This window comes from Bombina bombina, chromosome 1, assembly GCF_027579735.1.
Source record: "Bombina bombina isolate aBomBom1 chromosome 1, aBomBom1.pri, whole genome shotgun sequence".
Taxonomy (NCBI): Eukaryota; Metazoa; Chordata; class Amphibia; order Anura; family Bombinatoridae; genus Bombina; species Bombina bombina.
In genome coordinates, this window is record NC_069499.1 from 1,509,786,376 (window position 1) to 1,509,803,837 (window position 17,462).

Here is a 17,462-nt window from a genome sequence, read left to right on the forward strand (position 1 = left end):
TGCCAGAAGATCTCTGATTTAAGCGCTGATGATCTAAACAACCATGGTGATATGTTCAAAAGGGATCTGTTGCGGGTTGGAGATTGCCAAAATATTCAAAAGGGCAAAAATCATTTTTTGAAGGCAGTCTCATCTTATTGTTTTGCATAATAAAAATAATAAAAAAAATTCTGTTACATTAGAAACTCCTAAAACTCAAGTACATAAGAAAACACAACTAAGACTTAGGGCTAGATTATGAGTGGAGAGGTAATTACCACTCCCGCTCGGACACTAACTCTGCTTGACTTCTGCTCTTGGTGCACATTGGGTAGCACGTGTATTATAAGTTGAAAGTATTTTTTTTCCCGCTTGCACACTAACCTGAAGTGCGCAAAGAGCAGAAGTTAGAATGTTGTAACTGTGTTAATGTATAATGTATTCCTCCATATACTTAAATGGAGTGAGAAAGAATGAACACCCATACTCGCACTAACCCTAATTGCCCTAAACCCCTATTCTAATAACCCCTAAACTACCACATACCTATCGCAAAGTACCCACTACACTATTAACCCCTAAACCGCCACATCCCCATCACAAAATACACCTCTACACTATTTACCCCTAAACTGCCACAACACCTATTGCAAAATACCCCTCTACACTATTAACCTCTAAACTGCCACACACCCACATCACAAAATACCCACTAATATCTAGATCCCCTAACCAGCTAACCCCCTAACCTAACGCCAGATTCAACTTTGGTGAGTACAATCTTTGGTGTTTAGTGATAGGATTTTTTGGGGTGTTTTTTTTTTGTAGAATAGGTTTTTTTTTTGTTTTTTTTTGGGCAGCAAAACAGCTAAATGCCCAACTAAATGCCGTTTCCAGGACAATTTTTGGAGTAGGTTTTTTCAGATAGCCTTTTTTGGCAGGGTGGGGGGTTACTTGTAGAATGAGTTAGTATTTATTTTAGTGAAAAATAGCTAAATTACTTTAGGCCAATGCTCTACAAAAGCCTTTTTATGGGCTATTGCTATAGTTTAGTGTTAGTTTAGATTTTTGTTTTTTTAAATGGGGCTTCTGTTTTAGAATAGGCATAACCGTTTGTTTTTTTTGGTATTATTATTTTTTCTGCATTGGTAGGTTTTTATTTTCTGTAATGGTATATTTTTATAATGTATTTTGTTCAGGTAAAGTTAGGTTTTTTTCTTCAGCTAAGGTTAGGGTTTTTTTCAGGTAAGGTTAGGTTATATTTTTGGGTAACTTAGGGGGTGTTAGGTTAGGGGGATTAGCTTGTTAGAGGGTTTAGATGTTAGTAGGTATTTTTCAGTGGGGGTGAGTGGCGATTTAGTGATTGTAAGTGTAGTGGGGTATTTTGCAATGGGGGGTAAGGTGGTTTAGGGGTTAATAGTTTAGAGGTGTAGTTTGCAATGGGGGTTGTGGTGGTGTAGGGGTTAATAGTGCAGTGGGTACTTTGCGATGGGTATGTGTGGAGGTTTAGGGGTTAATAGTGTAGTGGGGTATTTTGTAATGGTTAATAGAGTAGTTTAGTGCAACTGTTTCCTCTCAGGTCGCTTAAAAATTTTGAGTTATAAATGCGATTGTGTTTGTGCAATCGCATTTACTTTCAACTTGTAATACGAGCGGACATGGCTGCTCAACCCCGCACTTATAAAATAGTTCACGTAAATTAATTTGCAGTAATTTAAACAGAGTAGCACTTGTAATATGGATTTGAGTTTAAAAAACACAGTGATCTTGCGATCGTGTTTGTGCTCGTAATCTTGCCCTTAGTATTTTAATAAATTGCTTTTCTCAGGGAAGATTTTAAATTACCCTAATATTCAAAGCCACTGATCTTGCCTAAGCAGAAACCCAGAAATCTATTTTTCTTCTGACTCCAACACATTTTCCAAGTCTTTACATTTGGGAGATATTGATATAAAAAAATGATATTATCCTCTTTTTCAAAAAAAATAAAAAAAATTATATATACAGTATTTGTGTGTGTGCACTGAAATCATCGGTATCCCTTTTGAACTCCTTCAAATCAGATTGTTAATTATTTTTATTCTCTTTTGAAATCAGTTTGATTATTTTACTTTAATTTAACCCCTCACAAACTGAGGTTACTCATCATAAAGTGGGACTTCCAATATTAAATACATTCTGTAGAAAACTTTTGCAACTGTTTTATACCAAACCAAAAACCCCCAGCATCTTTCAAGTTACTTAGTGGCCCAGTTTATGAACTTGATTACAGTTACAAATGGGGCAGTACATCAATTATGGATGAACTTGGGTTTTTAAATATTTATTTTTGGGCTGATCTAGAGTGTAATATTTAGGTTTTCTGACCATCAATTTTGTTATACCCATCATGTTTGTTTTTTTCCAGTGATCTTACAACTATGTTCAAGATACTCAGTGCAGTTCTTGTAACCTGCTCTCCTGCAAGATTGTCTCTGTCCTTTTATGTCTTTTCTGCAACATGGTTTGAAGTATCTAAACACCTGCCACTCAACATTAATGTTTTGTGGATCAAGTTTAAAGCTATTATTAGGTCCATTCTGGGCCGGCTCTACAATTGGACCAGGTGGGACCATGGGATAGAGGCTGAAGATAACAAGGGTGACACAAAAGTAGAGTATATTTAGGCTAATAGTGTTTTTAAGTGAAATTATTTTCTTTTATGGTTTGTCAGTTGAGTAACAGCAAGATATTGTTTCTACTAAACTTTATTCTTTAAAACAATATGGCTGGGTTTAGATTTTAGATAGGAAGCATCTGGTGTCTCAACAGACTCAATGTATTGAATCAGAAGGACAAGGGATTCAGGATTAGCATTGTGTATTTAACTTCCCTCTATAATCTTTGTTAATCTAGGAAGCGGCATTGTAACTGCCACTAAATTCACACCAGATTGGAATGCAGAACTCTTGCCTTAAAGGGACATTACAAATAAAATTGAAATGCACATAGATTAATTACATCTTTGGATAGAAACATATTTACAATAGACATATATTGGCAAAACAAATTCTAGTAAAAGTTATCACTGTTTTAGTGTTAGCATTTTTCTCTGTACTTGCATGTGCAAATAAATGTATAGTGCAAAAATGTTTCTATTCAAAACTGCAATGCAACTGTGTGCATTCCTATTTTGGCTGTAATGTCCCTTTAACAAACAGCCCAACTATTGCCAGTGTTATTTTGTACCATGTGGCTGGAAGAATTACAAAGAATTTTTGTTATTAAACCAAAACAGACATCATCACCACAGACAAGTGCAACTTAAAGGGACATGAAACAATTTTTTTTCTTTCATGATTCAGATAGAGAATACCATTTTAAACAACTTTCTAATTTACTTCTATTATCTAATTTGCTTCATTCTCTTGGTATAATTTGCTGAAGAAGCAGTAATGCACTAATGGTTTCTAACTGAACACATGGGTGAGCCAATCACAATCTCTCTCTCTCTCTCTCTCTCTCTCTCTCTCTCTCTATATATATATATATATATATATATATATATATATATATATATGCAGCCACCAATCAACAGCTAGAGACTAGGTTCTCTGCTGCAAGTGAGCTGGCCTAGATAAACCTTTCAGCAAAGGATACCAAGAGAAGGAAGCAAATTAAATAATAGAAGTAAATTGGAAAGTTGTTTAAAATTGTATGTTCTGTCTGAATCATGAAAGAAAAAATTTGGGTTTCATGTCCCTTTAAGGTTGGCCTATTAGAATATTACAATGTTATTCCCTAGTTCACCTGTATGGTGATGTTGAGCCCAAACTTATTAATCGAATATTAAAGTCATTTATATTCCTAGTATATTTCAAATGATGGTAAACTTTAGCTAATCAAATGCCATATATATAATATTTGCCATTAAAAAAGTAAAGAGAATGACTGGGGGTTGTGGGTAAGGGAGTGATACTTAACAGTTTAACTGTGGTTCTCTTTGTCTCGTCCTGCTGGCCTGGAGTGATATTCCCAACACCAACAGTAATTACTCAAGCTGTGGACTCACCATATTTTAGGAAAGAAAAAGTATGTGTGCACTTTTTTTTTTTTTTTTTTTTTTAAATCTATCTGTGAAAAGGGTTAAATGTTATGCTGGCCCCCTCGGATGCACTCTTTTTTTATGACAATGCCAATAAACATCCAATCAGTGTGTGTGTCATATGACACTCTTGAAGTCCTGCCCTTGGAAAGCTCTTAGGAAGTCTATGTAGAGAGAGTGTGAGACTGCTCTCTATGTCACAGCCCAGCCAAAAGAGGAAATGTAGGGGGAAGAGGAACAGAAGATACCCAGTAGGATTATAAATCTAGTATTATAAAATATATATTTACTTTTCTTTAAAAAAAGAATTATGCAGTTTTTGCTTATACACTAATATATTTTTCATTGCAACATTCTTAAAGTCTGAAATTTACCATCACTTTAAGCAATTAATAATTGCATTGCAAAGAACCGCATACAAGTAACATCTTTACAAAAATGTAAAACTTTTTTTTGATATTGTAAAGTTGTTTTTTTAATTCAACACTTTTGAGATTAAAGGCACTTGAAAGTAATGCAGTATATATGTTAAAAGCTGACTCAAAAATATCCCCTTAAGATTTCTATTTAAAAAAGGAAGATGTTTTACTTCAAAATGTATTAGGCAGCCAATCAGGATGTTATTTCTGGTACATGCTGGCACAGACATGTTATTTCTCTTACTGAAATCTAATGAGATTTAATTAAAAACACATGAGATCACAGTGAAATAAAGTATGACATGAGCACTGATGTAGCTGATTGGCTGTTGGTGTTTTGCTTTTTCTCAGAACACTTACTACTGAGAGCTGAACACATTTTTAAGATAAAGGCTCCATGTACGAAGCAGCAAGAGCTGCTCCGAGCCCTTGTGGGGCAGGTTCGCATATGCGAGCCTGCTTTCCGCAATGTAAATGACCGCTGCTTCTTACACCCTACACCACCTCTGAGGTGGTCGTGCTAATGAAGGCGCGGGCATAACAAACTGCGATAAGCGTGTCATGATACATACGGGCCAGTGGATCAACAGATCCGCTGCTCGTATGCAGCGAAGGTGGGCGGACACTTTTGCAAGTTGAGAAGCTGTCCACCAGACTCAGTACATAAAGCTCAAAATATCTTCCTTTTTTTACATAGAGATGTTCACGTGATATTTTATGAGTCAGCTTTTTACAGTTATGCTACATAATTTTCAACTGATTTAGCATATGGGTATTTAAGGGAGTCTTATTTTAATATAGGGCTAGATTACGAGTGGAACAGTATTTTGTTCTCCCGCTTGTGCGTTACCTCTGCTAGAAGTACGTTTTTTGCACGTGGCGGGTAGCGCTCATATTACAAGTTAAAAGTAAAAATGTTTTGCTTGCGCACTAAAAAGTCAAACTTGGAATATCACGATCAAGTAAACAAATCCCCCCATATAAGTCAATGGAATGTGAAAAGTGGGAAAAAACACCCTACTTGCGCACAAACCCAATCATGTTTTTTCAAGTGTGCTAACACAACATGAAAATATGAATATTTCACATTCCAATGTTCTTCACATAACAGAATATGTTCTATTTATTCATAAATACATATTTATACATATATCTGATGGCATTTTGATATAACATAGATCTATACCTATATTTATAGATGATTACCTATAGGTATAGATACTGTATATACTTGGAACACATTTCTCTAAGTGAAGAACATTGGAATATGAAATATTTACAGTAAATAAACAGACACTTTCTTAAATATGAATATTGCATAAATATGATTTACATCTACCTGGCTGTAAATGGCTCCAATGCAATTGTATATATATATATATATATATATATATATATACTGTATATATATATATATATATATATATATATATATATATATATTTAATGTATATATGTCTGTAAATACACACACACATACTGTATATATATATATATATAGATATATGTATAAATATATATATATATACAAACAAATACATATGCACACACATATAAGCATATATATATATATATATATATATATATATATATATATATATATATATATATAGACATGCTTATGTATGTATCTCTATGGTAAAGCCCCTTGCATGCCTTTTTTTTCTAATACATGAGACCTCATATCTTTGAGCCCTTATAACTTTTATATGCAATTTAAAAAAAATGTTTTTATGAGATGGTGTTATTATGAGTGTAACTGTACTTTTAAATGTATTTCTCTTGTAAGGTGTATCCAGTCCACGGATTCATCCATTACTTGTGGGATATTCTCCTTCCCAACAGGAAGCTGCAAGAGGATCACCCACAGCAGAGCTGTCTATATAGCTCCTCCCCTAACTGCCACCTCCTAGTCATTCTCTTGCAGCTCTCGACAAGGGAAGCAGCTAGAGAGATGTGGTGCATTAATGTAGTTTATCTTCAATCAAGAGATTGTTGTTCCGTCACTGTGTCCTAATCCTTCTTCAAAGAAGGAACGCCGATTACACAATCTTGACGTGGTTCGTGCTTTAAAGTTTTATTTACAAGCTACTAAAGATTTTCGTCAAACATCTGCATTGTTTGTTGTCTACTCTGGACAGAGGAAAGGCCAAAAGGCTTCAGCAGCTTCTCTTTCTTTTTGGTTAAGAAGTATAATCCGCTTATCTTATGAGACTGCTGGCCAGCAGCCTCCTGTAAGAATTACAGCTCATTCCACTAGAGCGGTGGCTTCCACATGGGCCTTTAAAAATGAGGCTTCTGTTGAACAGATTTGTAAGGCGGCGACTTGGTCTTCGCTTCATACTTTTTCTAAATTCTACAAATTTGATACTTTTGCTTCTTCGAAGGCTATTTTTGGGAGAAAGGTCTTACAGGCAGTGGTGCCTTCCATTTAAGCGCCTGCCTTGTCCCTCCCTTCATCCGTGTTCTATAGCTTTGGTATTGGTATCCCACAAGTAATGGATGAATCCGTGGACTGGATACACCTTACAAGAGAAAACTAAATTTATGCTTACCTGATAAATTTATTTCTCTTGTGGTGTATCCAGTCCACGGCCCGCCCTGTCATTTTAAGGCAGGTGTTTTTTTTTTTAATTTTTAAACTACAGTCACCACTGCACCCTATAGTTTCTCCTTTCTATTGCTTGTCTTCGGTCGAATGACTGGGATGTGGCAGTTAGGGGAGGAGCTATATAGACAGCTCTGCTGTGGGTGATCCTCTTGCAGCTTCCTGTTAGGAAGGAGAATATCCCACAAGTAATGGATGAATCCGTGGACTGGATACACCACAAGAGAAATAAATTTATCAGGTAAGCATAAATTTTGTTTTTTGATGTGTTTTCTGACACTTTTTATTTTAGCATAACAGTTAGCCAAAGCTCTGGGGTAGCTCTATCCCGATGCATTTTAAATTAAATTGAGTTCAAGCAACTGGGTTTACTTTCAACTTGTAAAATGCGTGCTACTTCCGGCACATACAAACAGTCGCGATAAATGCGATATCGCTTGAGTGCAACTGTTAGCGTGCCACTCGTAATCTGGCCCATAAAGCGTTAAAGCTGGAGACAAATCAGCCCATAAAGGCAAAGCATTGTAGTGTGAACCAGTCAACATTGGGACACCTTGTAAATTGGTGACTGGCTTAAGCAGAATATGGTCATATTGTTTGACTAAGATTCCAATTTTAACATGAAATCATGGGTGTTTTTTTGCAGGTAATTTTGCAGCATTTATAAATGTTTTGTTTATTTGCAAGTGGATGTGAGCCAATACCCTTTGTTTTGTGTAACTATTTGGTCTCAGGGGCTGCACTCCCAAAAATGTATTTGAAATTTTTGTAAGGTTTGCTATAAAAAAAACAACTTTGTGGCGTGTATGGGTATTATGTCCATTTAAAGAGGCAAAAACATTGTTTTTTCCCCGATTCAGCTACAGGATACAATTTTCAACAACTTTCTAGTTACTTGTACAAACATTTTCTTGGTATCCTTTGTTGAAAAGCAGGAAGGTAAGCTCTTAAGCGTGCACGTGTCTGCAGCAATATTTGACAGCAGTTTTGAAAGAATGTTATACATTAGCAAAAGCACAAGATAGCAGCACTATTTCCTGTCATGCAGTGCCCCAGCCATGTGCACACTAGCTAACTAGATATTTCTTCAACAAAGAATAACATGAGAATGAAGCAAATGTGAAAATAGAAGAAAATTACAAAGTTTAAAAACGTTATGCTCGTTCTGAATCATGAAAGAAAAATATTGGGCTTCATGTCTCTTTAACATCACTTTATAAGTATCCTATAATATACTGCACTACATTTCATACTACACTTATAAAATAATTGTGCATAAAGCTATCCTAAGGCTTTTTTTTTGTCATCATTATAGTTGCTGTTTGTTTATTGTAAATTCCCCTCCTCTATGATCTATCAGCCCTGGGATCAAGGCACATGAAATCTGAACGCTGTATTCTACAGCCAGGCTTGAACGAACCTGTCCTTATCTGAGCCAAACACTTTTCCTGACCATCACTCAGGAAGCACAGAAGCCGTTTAAACAATGTAGTGCAATAACTGTTCCAAAAATAACTCATGACTTTTTTTCGTCTTGTTATGAAAAAAGGCAGGTGGAATGGTGTTTTATCACTGACAGTTTATTTGTCCAAATATTTTTATGTGTGGGAGTGCAAAGTGTATTTCTTTTGCTGTTGACTATTATTGAATGGGCTTTGCAGACAACTTTTTCTTTGTTTCATCCGAAATAGGGCATTTCAAAATGTATAATATTCTTTTTTCTTCTTCTTCTTGTTAAAGGGACATAAAACAAAAAAAAAAAATGATTTCATGATTCAGACAAAGCTTACCATTTTCAACAACTTTCCATTTCAACTTTTCTATTATTTAATTTGCTTTGTTCTGTAGGTATACTTTGTTGAAGGATACCTAGGTCGTCTCAGGAGCTGGAAGCTAGCTACTGGTTGGTGGCTGCACATGTATGAATCTTGTCATTGGCTTAGCAATGTGAGCTCTCAGTAGTGCATTGCTGCTCCTTCAATAAAGAATGCCAAGAGAATGAAGCAAAATTGATCATAGAAGTAAATTGGAAAGTTGTTTAAAATTGCATGCTCTATCTGAATAATGAAAGAAAATGTTTGGGTTTCATGTCCCTTTAACTCATACTCCTGACCTGACTAAGCCAAGATGTTCTTGTCACTGTTGCAGATTTGTGTCCCTTTCCATCCCCAAAACTGTGGCTGTTGTCCTTTTTCTTCTCCCCTTTAATTTGTTCACAATTTTAATTTTACCTGCTGGAGTGTATTAAATTGTTTACAAATATCTCTTTTTACTGTATTTAATAAGGATATCTGATTTCCCAGCAAGCTCAACACATTTTGGCACAGATTACAAGTGACTCGCTATTTAGCGCTTTCGCTCAAGCATTAACAGCGCTAGTCTGAAGATTTTGCGCTCACGGGTTAGCACGTGTATAACAAGTTGAAAGTAATACTTTTGGACAAGATCAAAACCTGATGTGCAATAACTACAGGACTTCGAATATCGAGACTGTGCTAATATCTATTCATATAGATACATAGGTATAGATATATATTTTACATTAACATTATCATATATATATATATATATATATATATATATATATATATATATATATTTAAAAATAAAAAGCAAATTTTTTTCTATGTGAAGAACATTGGAATGTAAAATATTTGTAACACGATTCGGGATGCACGCTTTGGGTCTATGTGCAATGATTATGCAATAGATTGTTGAAAAAAAACATCTTTATCAATCTGTTTAACTAATAACCCAGATGAATCAACTTAAAATGTTTAAAATATATCATTTATATCTTTAAATAAAAGGGATTACCTTGGATTAAAAAAGAACTCAAACTTCCCTAGTCTTTGTAGTATCTTCTAAGAAAAGTGAGCCCATGAATTTAACCTTCACAACACACACACTGGTGATGATCCAGAGCAGAACTTATTCAAATTGAGACCAATAATCCGGGCCTGACTTTACATGTGTTTAACCCTTTTAGATTGTAAATATCCACAGGAATAAGGCCCTAAATGTCTCATCTATTTGTTGTGATCTCGCTCAAAAAAGTGGGGCACTGCAGAAATAGATTTGCAGAGTTAGCGATGCAGAGAGGGCCACTCTGTGGCCCTCTCTGCATCGGACAGCGGTGGTGCTGATCGTTGGTGGGTGGGAGCCTTAGCAGGGAGGTGGGCGGCTCATCGCAGTTGCGGCATCTGGATCCTGTCCGTGATCCTGTGAGGAGGCAGGGGGCTGGGCTCGGGAGTGCATGGTAATTACATTTACCGAAAATGTATAAGCAAAGGAAGGAGAAGGGAAAGGGAGGGGAAAAATGTTTTTGAAAGGGATCCGGGAGGGGAGAGGGTAGGGTATTGAGGGGGGGGGGGGGGATCTACACTACAGAAAATAGGGGGTTTCGATTTTTTTATTAAAAAATGGCAAATTTGTTAGGAAACTGGGTACTGGCAGAAAGCTGCCAGTACCTAAGATGGAGGCCAATAGGTCGAGGGGGAGGCTTAGAGAGCTGTTTGGGGGGGAACAGGGAGGTTGGAGGCTAAGGAGGGATTCTACAAGGCAGAATATTTTTATTTATTTTTTAATTAAAAAATAAAAATACCCTTTTATTTTAGTACTGGCAGACTTTCTGCCAGTACTTAAGATGGCAGACAATTGTGGTGTGGGGGGAGGGAAGAGAGCTGTTTGGGAGGGATCAGGGGGTGGGATATGTCAGGTGGGAGGCTGATCTCCATACTAAAGCTAAAATTAACCCTACCAGCTCCCTAATTAACCCTTTCACTGCTGGACATAATACATGTGTGGTGCGCAGCGGCATTTAGCGGCCTTCTAATTACCAAAAAGCAACATCATAGCCATATGTCTGCTATTTCTTAACAAAGGGGATCCCAGAGAAGCATTTAGAACCATTTGTGCCATGATTGCACAAAACTGTTTGTAAATAATTTCAGTGAGAAACCTAAAATTCTGAAAAAGTTAACTATTTTTTTTATTTGATTGCATTTGGCGGTGAAATGGTGGCATAAAATATACCAAAATGGGCCTATATTAATACTTTGGGTTGTCTACTAAAAAAAAATATATACATGTGAAGGGATATTCAGGGATTCCTGACAGATATCAGTGATCCAATGTAACTATCGCTAATTTTGAAAAAAAAATTGTTTGGAAATAACAAAGTGCTACTTGTACTTATTGCCCTATAACTTGCAAAAAAAGCAAAGAACATTGGATATTTCTAAACTCAGGACAACATTTAGAAACTATTTAGCATGGGTGTTTTTTGGTGGCTGTAGATGTGTAACAGATTTTGGGGGTCAAAGTTAGAAAAAGTGTGTGTTTTTACATTTTTTCATCATATTTTATATATTTTTTATGGTAAATTATAAGATATGATGAAAATAACGGTATATTTAGAAATTTTATTTAATGGCGAGAAAAACGGTATAAAATATGTAGGGGTAGAGTAAATGAAAATTCATTAAAATTAAGATTTCTGATTTGCTGCTATAATCCTGTTAAAAGGTTAGCTGTGTTAAAACAGTATTTTTGAAGCAAAAAATTTAAGAATTTGCATATCTAATTTGCATAGCTTACCCAGAATTCTCTTGTGCATTGGTAACATTGTATATGAGTTATTTCTGGGGGAAAAGGAAGCAGGGATTCTTGCCTAGATGTGCTAATTTCCTATGCAAATATTTACATTGATTTTACAGTAAATGAGTAAGAGGAAAATTACAGCTAAACACAAACACAGCAGAAATGTAAAAATAGCCCTGGGGTCCTTAAGGGAAATTGAAAAATGGCCTTGTCCTTAAGGGGTTAAATCAATTGAACCTATGGACAGCACTGTGGAATATGTTGGCACTTTATGAATAAAGTATAATAATAATAGTAATATTAACCCCTTTGGGAGGGTTAAACATAAAGTGCCAGATTATCTAAAGCTCTCCACTCTGGCTGGATTATCTAAGAGGTCTTGAAAAGCAGGGATTTATGCCATTTCTGAAGCACTTTATTGCAGCAGTTTTGCAAGAATGTTATCCATTTGCAAGAGTACTAGATGGCAGCACTATTTCCTGCCATGCAGTGCACATGACACCTACTAGGTATCTCTTCAACACAGAATATCATGGGAATGAAGCAAATTTGAGAATTGGAAACTTTTTTAAAAGCTGAATGCTTTGTCTGAATCACAAAATATTTTTTTTGGGATTCATATCCCTTTAATCTCTGAAAAATAGAGATGCTGGAATGGACCCTGCAGGATTTTGATCTGAGACCCTTCAACACTTCAGCATAGGGAATATGATGAACAATAATGTATAATAATGCAAACTGTGCTAATGTAATGAGAGTTTAAATGCCTTTCAAACATTTAGAGCTAGATCACAAGTGGAGTGATTAGCGCTCTACTTTGTAATACCAGCGCATGATAATGTGCGCTGGTATTACAAGTAAATAGCAAAACGAACGCGAGCTTGCGTTTGCATTGCTAGGAAGCATCCTATTGGAGCCTCGTTCTGATGCCGTCAGAGGTGCATCAGAACCTCGCGCAGCGAAGGGGCTAAGTAGCGCAGCGATGGCAGCAAACTTAAATATATATGTATATGAATATATATTTATGTGTTAATATGTGTATATACACATACTAACACATAAACATATATGTATATAGACTAGTCATATACAAATATTTATTTATAAAATATTTTACCAGGAAGGATACATTGAGATTTCTCTCGTTTTTAAGTATGTCCTGGGTCCACAAAACATTGCATTGATACAATAGGGTACAATAAAATACAGACACAATATTAATACATAATATATGCAAAATTTAACATAGAACAGGTAGGAAATATAAAATCAACCACGACAGGTGCATTTTGTTTTGAGATATGTATAGAGGGATCTCTTAAAGGATATTAGGCTTGGGGAAGGTTTGAAAGTGTGCGGGAGGTCGTTCCATAATTGTGGCGCTCTGTAGGAAAAGGAGGATCGAGCTGCATAGCGGTTAATGGCAACACACAGTTCCTATAGATCACAATGTAAAGGCATTTTTCAGTGCTGTTTTTTTTTTTTATAATATCCCACTCCCACCAACTTTTAAGCCCCAAAACGGCATAGTGCAGTTTTTATTTATTAAAAAAAAATGCTAGATTTTTTTTTAATTAAAAAAAAAAAAAGCCCTCTATTTTGAGAGCATTTGGTGGCTCACTTTAAGAAAATTAATCAGAGATTTTGGTTAATTTTAGGAGCGCTTACTGCTACTGCGAGGTCACGGTAGCAATAACCAGCCATTTGTAATCGCTGGTTAATTATCGCTCGCCAGATAATTTAGCGCCCCACTTGTAATCTAGCCCTTATTATATAAGCAGCCGTTTTGTTATGCACTAAATGATTGCTGATATATATCACAAACGTGCCTAAAAATTTAATGTATATGGCCTTAAGGATATAAACAAGGAAAAGGCCAGTAAGAAGTCACCGGGATATCTGAATTCCAGATGCTGCAGGATTTGCTGATGAGGGAAACATAAGACCAGAAAAATGTACACTAATCAGAGCATTGGGACCAAATGGCATTGTTGTTATAAGAAAAAAGGAAGAAGGATATTACCATAACAATATAATATATACTGTATATAAACAGAGGGAGAGGCATAGAGCAATATGGGTTAGATAGATTGATAAATAGATGATAGATATAGATAGACAAACAGCCAGCCAGACAAACTGATCGAGGATAGATAGATGATAGATATAAATAGACAGATGATAGATAGATAGATAGATAGATAGATGATAGAACAAGCTAGATAGATAGAGAGATAGATAGATGGATAGACAAACAGACAGACAGATAGATAGATAGACATTGACAGACAGCAAGACAAACTGATAGATGATGGATAGATGATAGATAGAAATAGATAGATGATAGATAGATAGATAGATAGATAGATAGAACAAGCTAGATAGATAGAGAGATAGATAGATAGATAGATAGATAGATGGATAGACAAACAGACAGATAGATAGATAGATAGATAGATAGATATTGACAAACAGCCAGCCAGACAAACTGATAGATGATGGATAGATGATAGATAGATAGATAGATAGATAGATAGAGATAGATAGATAGATAATTTATATATATATATATATATATATATATATATATATATATATATAAACATTATGATAGATGAGTGAAAGGATAGAGATAGACGGACAAGCAGATGTTGATAAAGAAAGACATTAAACATATTCTCTTAACATTTTCCTACTCCGCCCCTACGCCTGTTTGATACAAGAAAAATGCCTCTATTAAATATTGTAGAATATTAATAAAAGTATTTTTAAAATTATGTGTACTCACAAGAGCTGCTGGTACAATACTGAATACGGAGAGCGTATTGCTCTCCGCATTCAGCGAGGGCTTGCGGACCTGATCCGCACTGTCGGATCACGTCCTCAAGACCTTTGATACATAGGCCTCTTAAACTAAAACTTAGTTCAAATTCTTCATAAAGGCCTAGATTACAAGTGGGGCACAAAAATATTAGTGCTAACACCATTAAAGTTAAATCAATAGTGCCCCTATTCTTGTGCTTATATAATAAGTTGAAAGTAAAAAGTTTGCGTGTGAGTCACTCAGGCGCATCAATATCTGGAGGTCGGATAGTGTGGTATCCCTAAATCTTTCCCCAACTACGTTAAAGCTGAATGCGTGTTAAGAAATGCTTCAAATAGCATTGTTCTTTACTTAGATGAAAATGTTATTTTTATTTATTTATATATATATATATATATATATATATATACACATATATATATATATATACAAATCATATAAGCATTCACTGGACTTGAGACATCTTAGGGCTAGATTACGAGTGGAGCTCTAATTACCGCTCACGTGCTTACTCCACTCGATTTTTGCACGGGTCTGCTACCGCACATATTATTAATTGGAAGTAAAACATTTAGGCTTGCAAGCTAAATGTAGCCTCTAATCAGCAAGCGCTACCCAGGTGCTGAACCAAAAATGGGCCGGCTCCTAAGCTTATATTCCTGTTTTTCATATAAAGATTCCAAGAGAACAAAGAAAAAATGATAATATGAGTAAATTAGAAGTTGTTTGAAATTGCATACTCTGGACTCTATTTATTAAGGTCTGTCGGACCTGCCGTATTCAGCATTGTACAGCAGCTCACAAGAGCTGCTGGTGCAACCCCACCCCCTGCAGACTCGCGGCCAATAGGCCGCCAGCAGGGGGGTGTCAATCAACCCGATCGTACTCGATCGGGTTGATTTCCGGCGATGTCTGTCCGCCTGTTCAGAGCAGGCGGACAGGTTATGGAGCAGCGGTCTTTGTGACCGCTGCTTCATAACTTGTGTTTCTGGCGAGTCTGAAGACTCGCCAGAAACACGGCCCTTCAAGCTCCGTACGGAGCTTGATAAATATGGGCCTCTATCTAAATCATGAAAGAAAAAAATTGGGTTTCGTATACCTTTTGTTTCATACAAGCTACTACTCTCTGAGAAGTTGTGGTGTTTGAATGCTAATTCACAAGGCGTTCACAGCATATGTGCGTATGCCACTGATAAAATACTAATAACTTTTACTAGAGGCATTTTTGATAATAGAAGTATATTGCAAAAATGGTTCCATTTAAAATTTAAACTTACCCATTCACATTGCAATTTTGATTTTTCTATCCCTTTAATTTTGTAATTCTAGATATATTAAAATACATTTGCTGTTTTCTTTCAGATTTAAATTTCTCTGTTACATTTTTGCTACGTTTTGATACAACTACTCGTAATAACTGTGATAAAACATATTAAAGTGAATGTAAAGTTTAATGAATAAGTGCCCGGTATCTAAAAATACTTTTAAAAACAGGGGCACTTTCAGTCATTAAATTGTACACTGAAGCTTCTTTTTTTAAAAACGTACCTTTGCGTTATGGAAAGCAGATCCTCCGCCCTCAGCTCCTGCTGTAGTTAGCACAGAGATGACTAATCCGTCTTCTTCCAATCGTTGCGTGCCTCATGAGCTGGACGCCAATGGGGCACGCAACAATTGGAGGAAGCAGGATTTGTTATCGATCTGCTAACTACCGCTGTGGGCGGAGCATCACCAGTCTTCTATTTTAAAAAAGAAGCTTTAGTGTAAAGTTTAAAGAATGTTTAACTTATTTATTAAAAATTACGTTTGCTTTAAGAACTGTTGCTCAAAATTATTTGGGGGGGATTCTGCTAGACAGAAGTTTGAATAGCAATGCAAACACATTCCATTTTATGGGTGTTCAACATGATCTAAATTATTTAATCTGGGCTCTGTGCCACTAAAGAAAGGACAAAGCCACCCAGGCTATGCCCCTAAATCTGCATCCTAAATCTTGTTTACTTACCATGGTTAGACTTTCTGATTTCACTATATACTGCATCTGTCCCCTTCTTGTCTGTCCCTGGAGCTGTAAAATGTGTTGGCACAGGATGAATAGTATTGATTTGGAGAAAGGTGAATTTAAATAAACAGCTAGATTACGAGTTTTGCATTATGAGCGGCTCGGTGCTAACTTGCAAGTTATTTCCACCGCTCACCTCCCTATAGAGCTGCTATTACAGGTTTGCAAAAAAACGGCGTTAGCAGGCAAAATGGCAGCGTTGAGCCCCATTGAGCTCCATACCGCACTCAAATACCAGCGCTGCTTTGAGCTGGTTTTACATGCTCATGCACGATTTCCCCATAGACATCAATGGGGAGAGCCAGCTAAAAAAAAGCCTAACACCTGCATTTTTATGTTTTACACCTTACACCCTAACATAAACCCTGAGTCTAAACACCCCTAATCTGCTGCCCCCAACATCGCTGACACCTACATTATACTTATTAACCCCTAATCTGCCACCCCCGACATCGCCGACACCTATATTAGTTATTAACCCCTAATATGCCGCCTCCAATATCGCCGCCACCTACATTACAGTTATTAACCCCTAATCTACCGCCCGACATCGCCGCCACCTACCTACACTTATTAACCCCTAATCTGCCACCCCCAATGTCGCTACCACTATACTAAAGTTATTAACCCCTAAACCTAACCCTAAGTCTAACCCGAAAAACCCACTAACTTTAACATAATTAAAATAAATCTAAATAAAAATTACAATTAATACCTAAATAATTCCTATTTAAAACGAAATACTTACCTGTAAAATAAACCCTAAGCTACCTACAATATAACTAATAGTTACATTGTATCTATCTTAGGTTTTATTTTTATTTCACAGCTAAGTTTGTATTTATTTTAACTAGGTAGACTAGAAGTAAATAGTTATTAACTAT

The 17,462-nt window shown here is 36.0% G+C and overlaps 1 protein-coding gene across 2 annotated transcripts in view; it reads right to left on the bottom strand.

The window, feature by feature from the left end:
- Window positions 1-17,462, bottom strand: part of PECAM1 (platelet and endothelial cell adhesion molecule 1) — a 526,904-nt gene that overhangs the window by 36,153 nt on the left and 473,289 nt on the right. For both annotated transcript variants that reach the window (XM_053708076.1, XM_053708083.1), the window contains one exon: window positions 16,522-16,584. In XM_053708076.1, coding sequence (XP_053564051.1) covers window positions 16,522-16,584 — 63 coding nt within the window. The remainder of the gene's footprint in view (window positions 1-16,521; window positions 16,585-17,462) is intronic.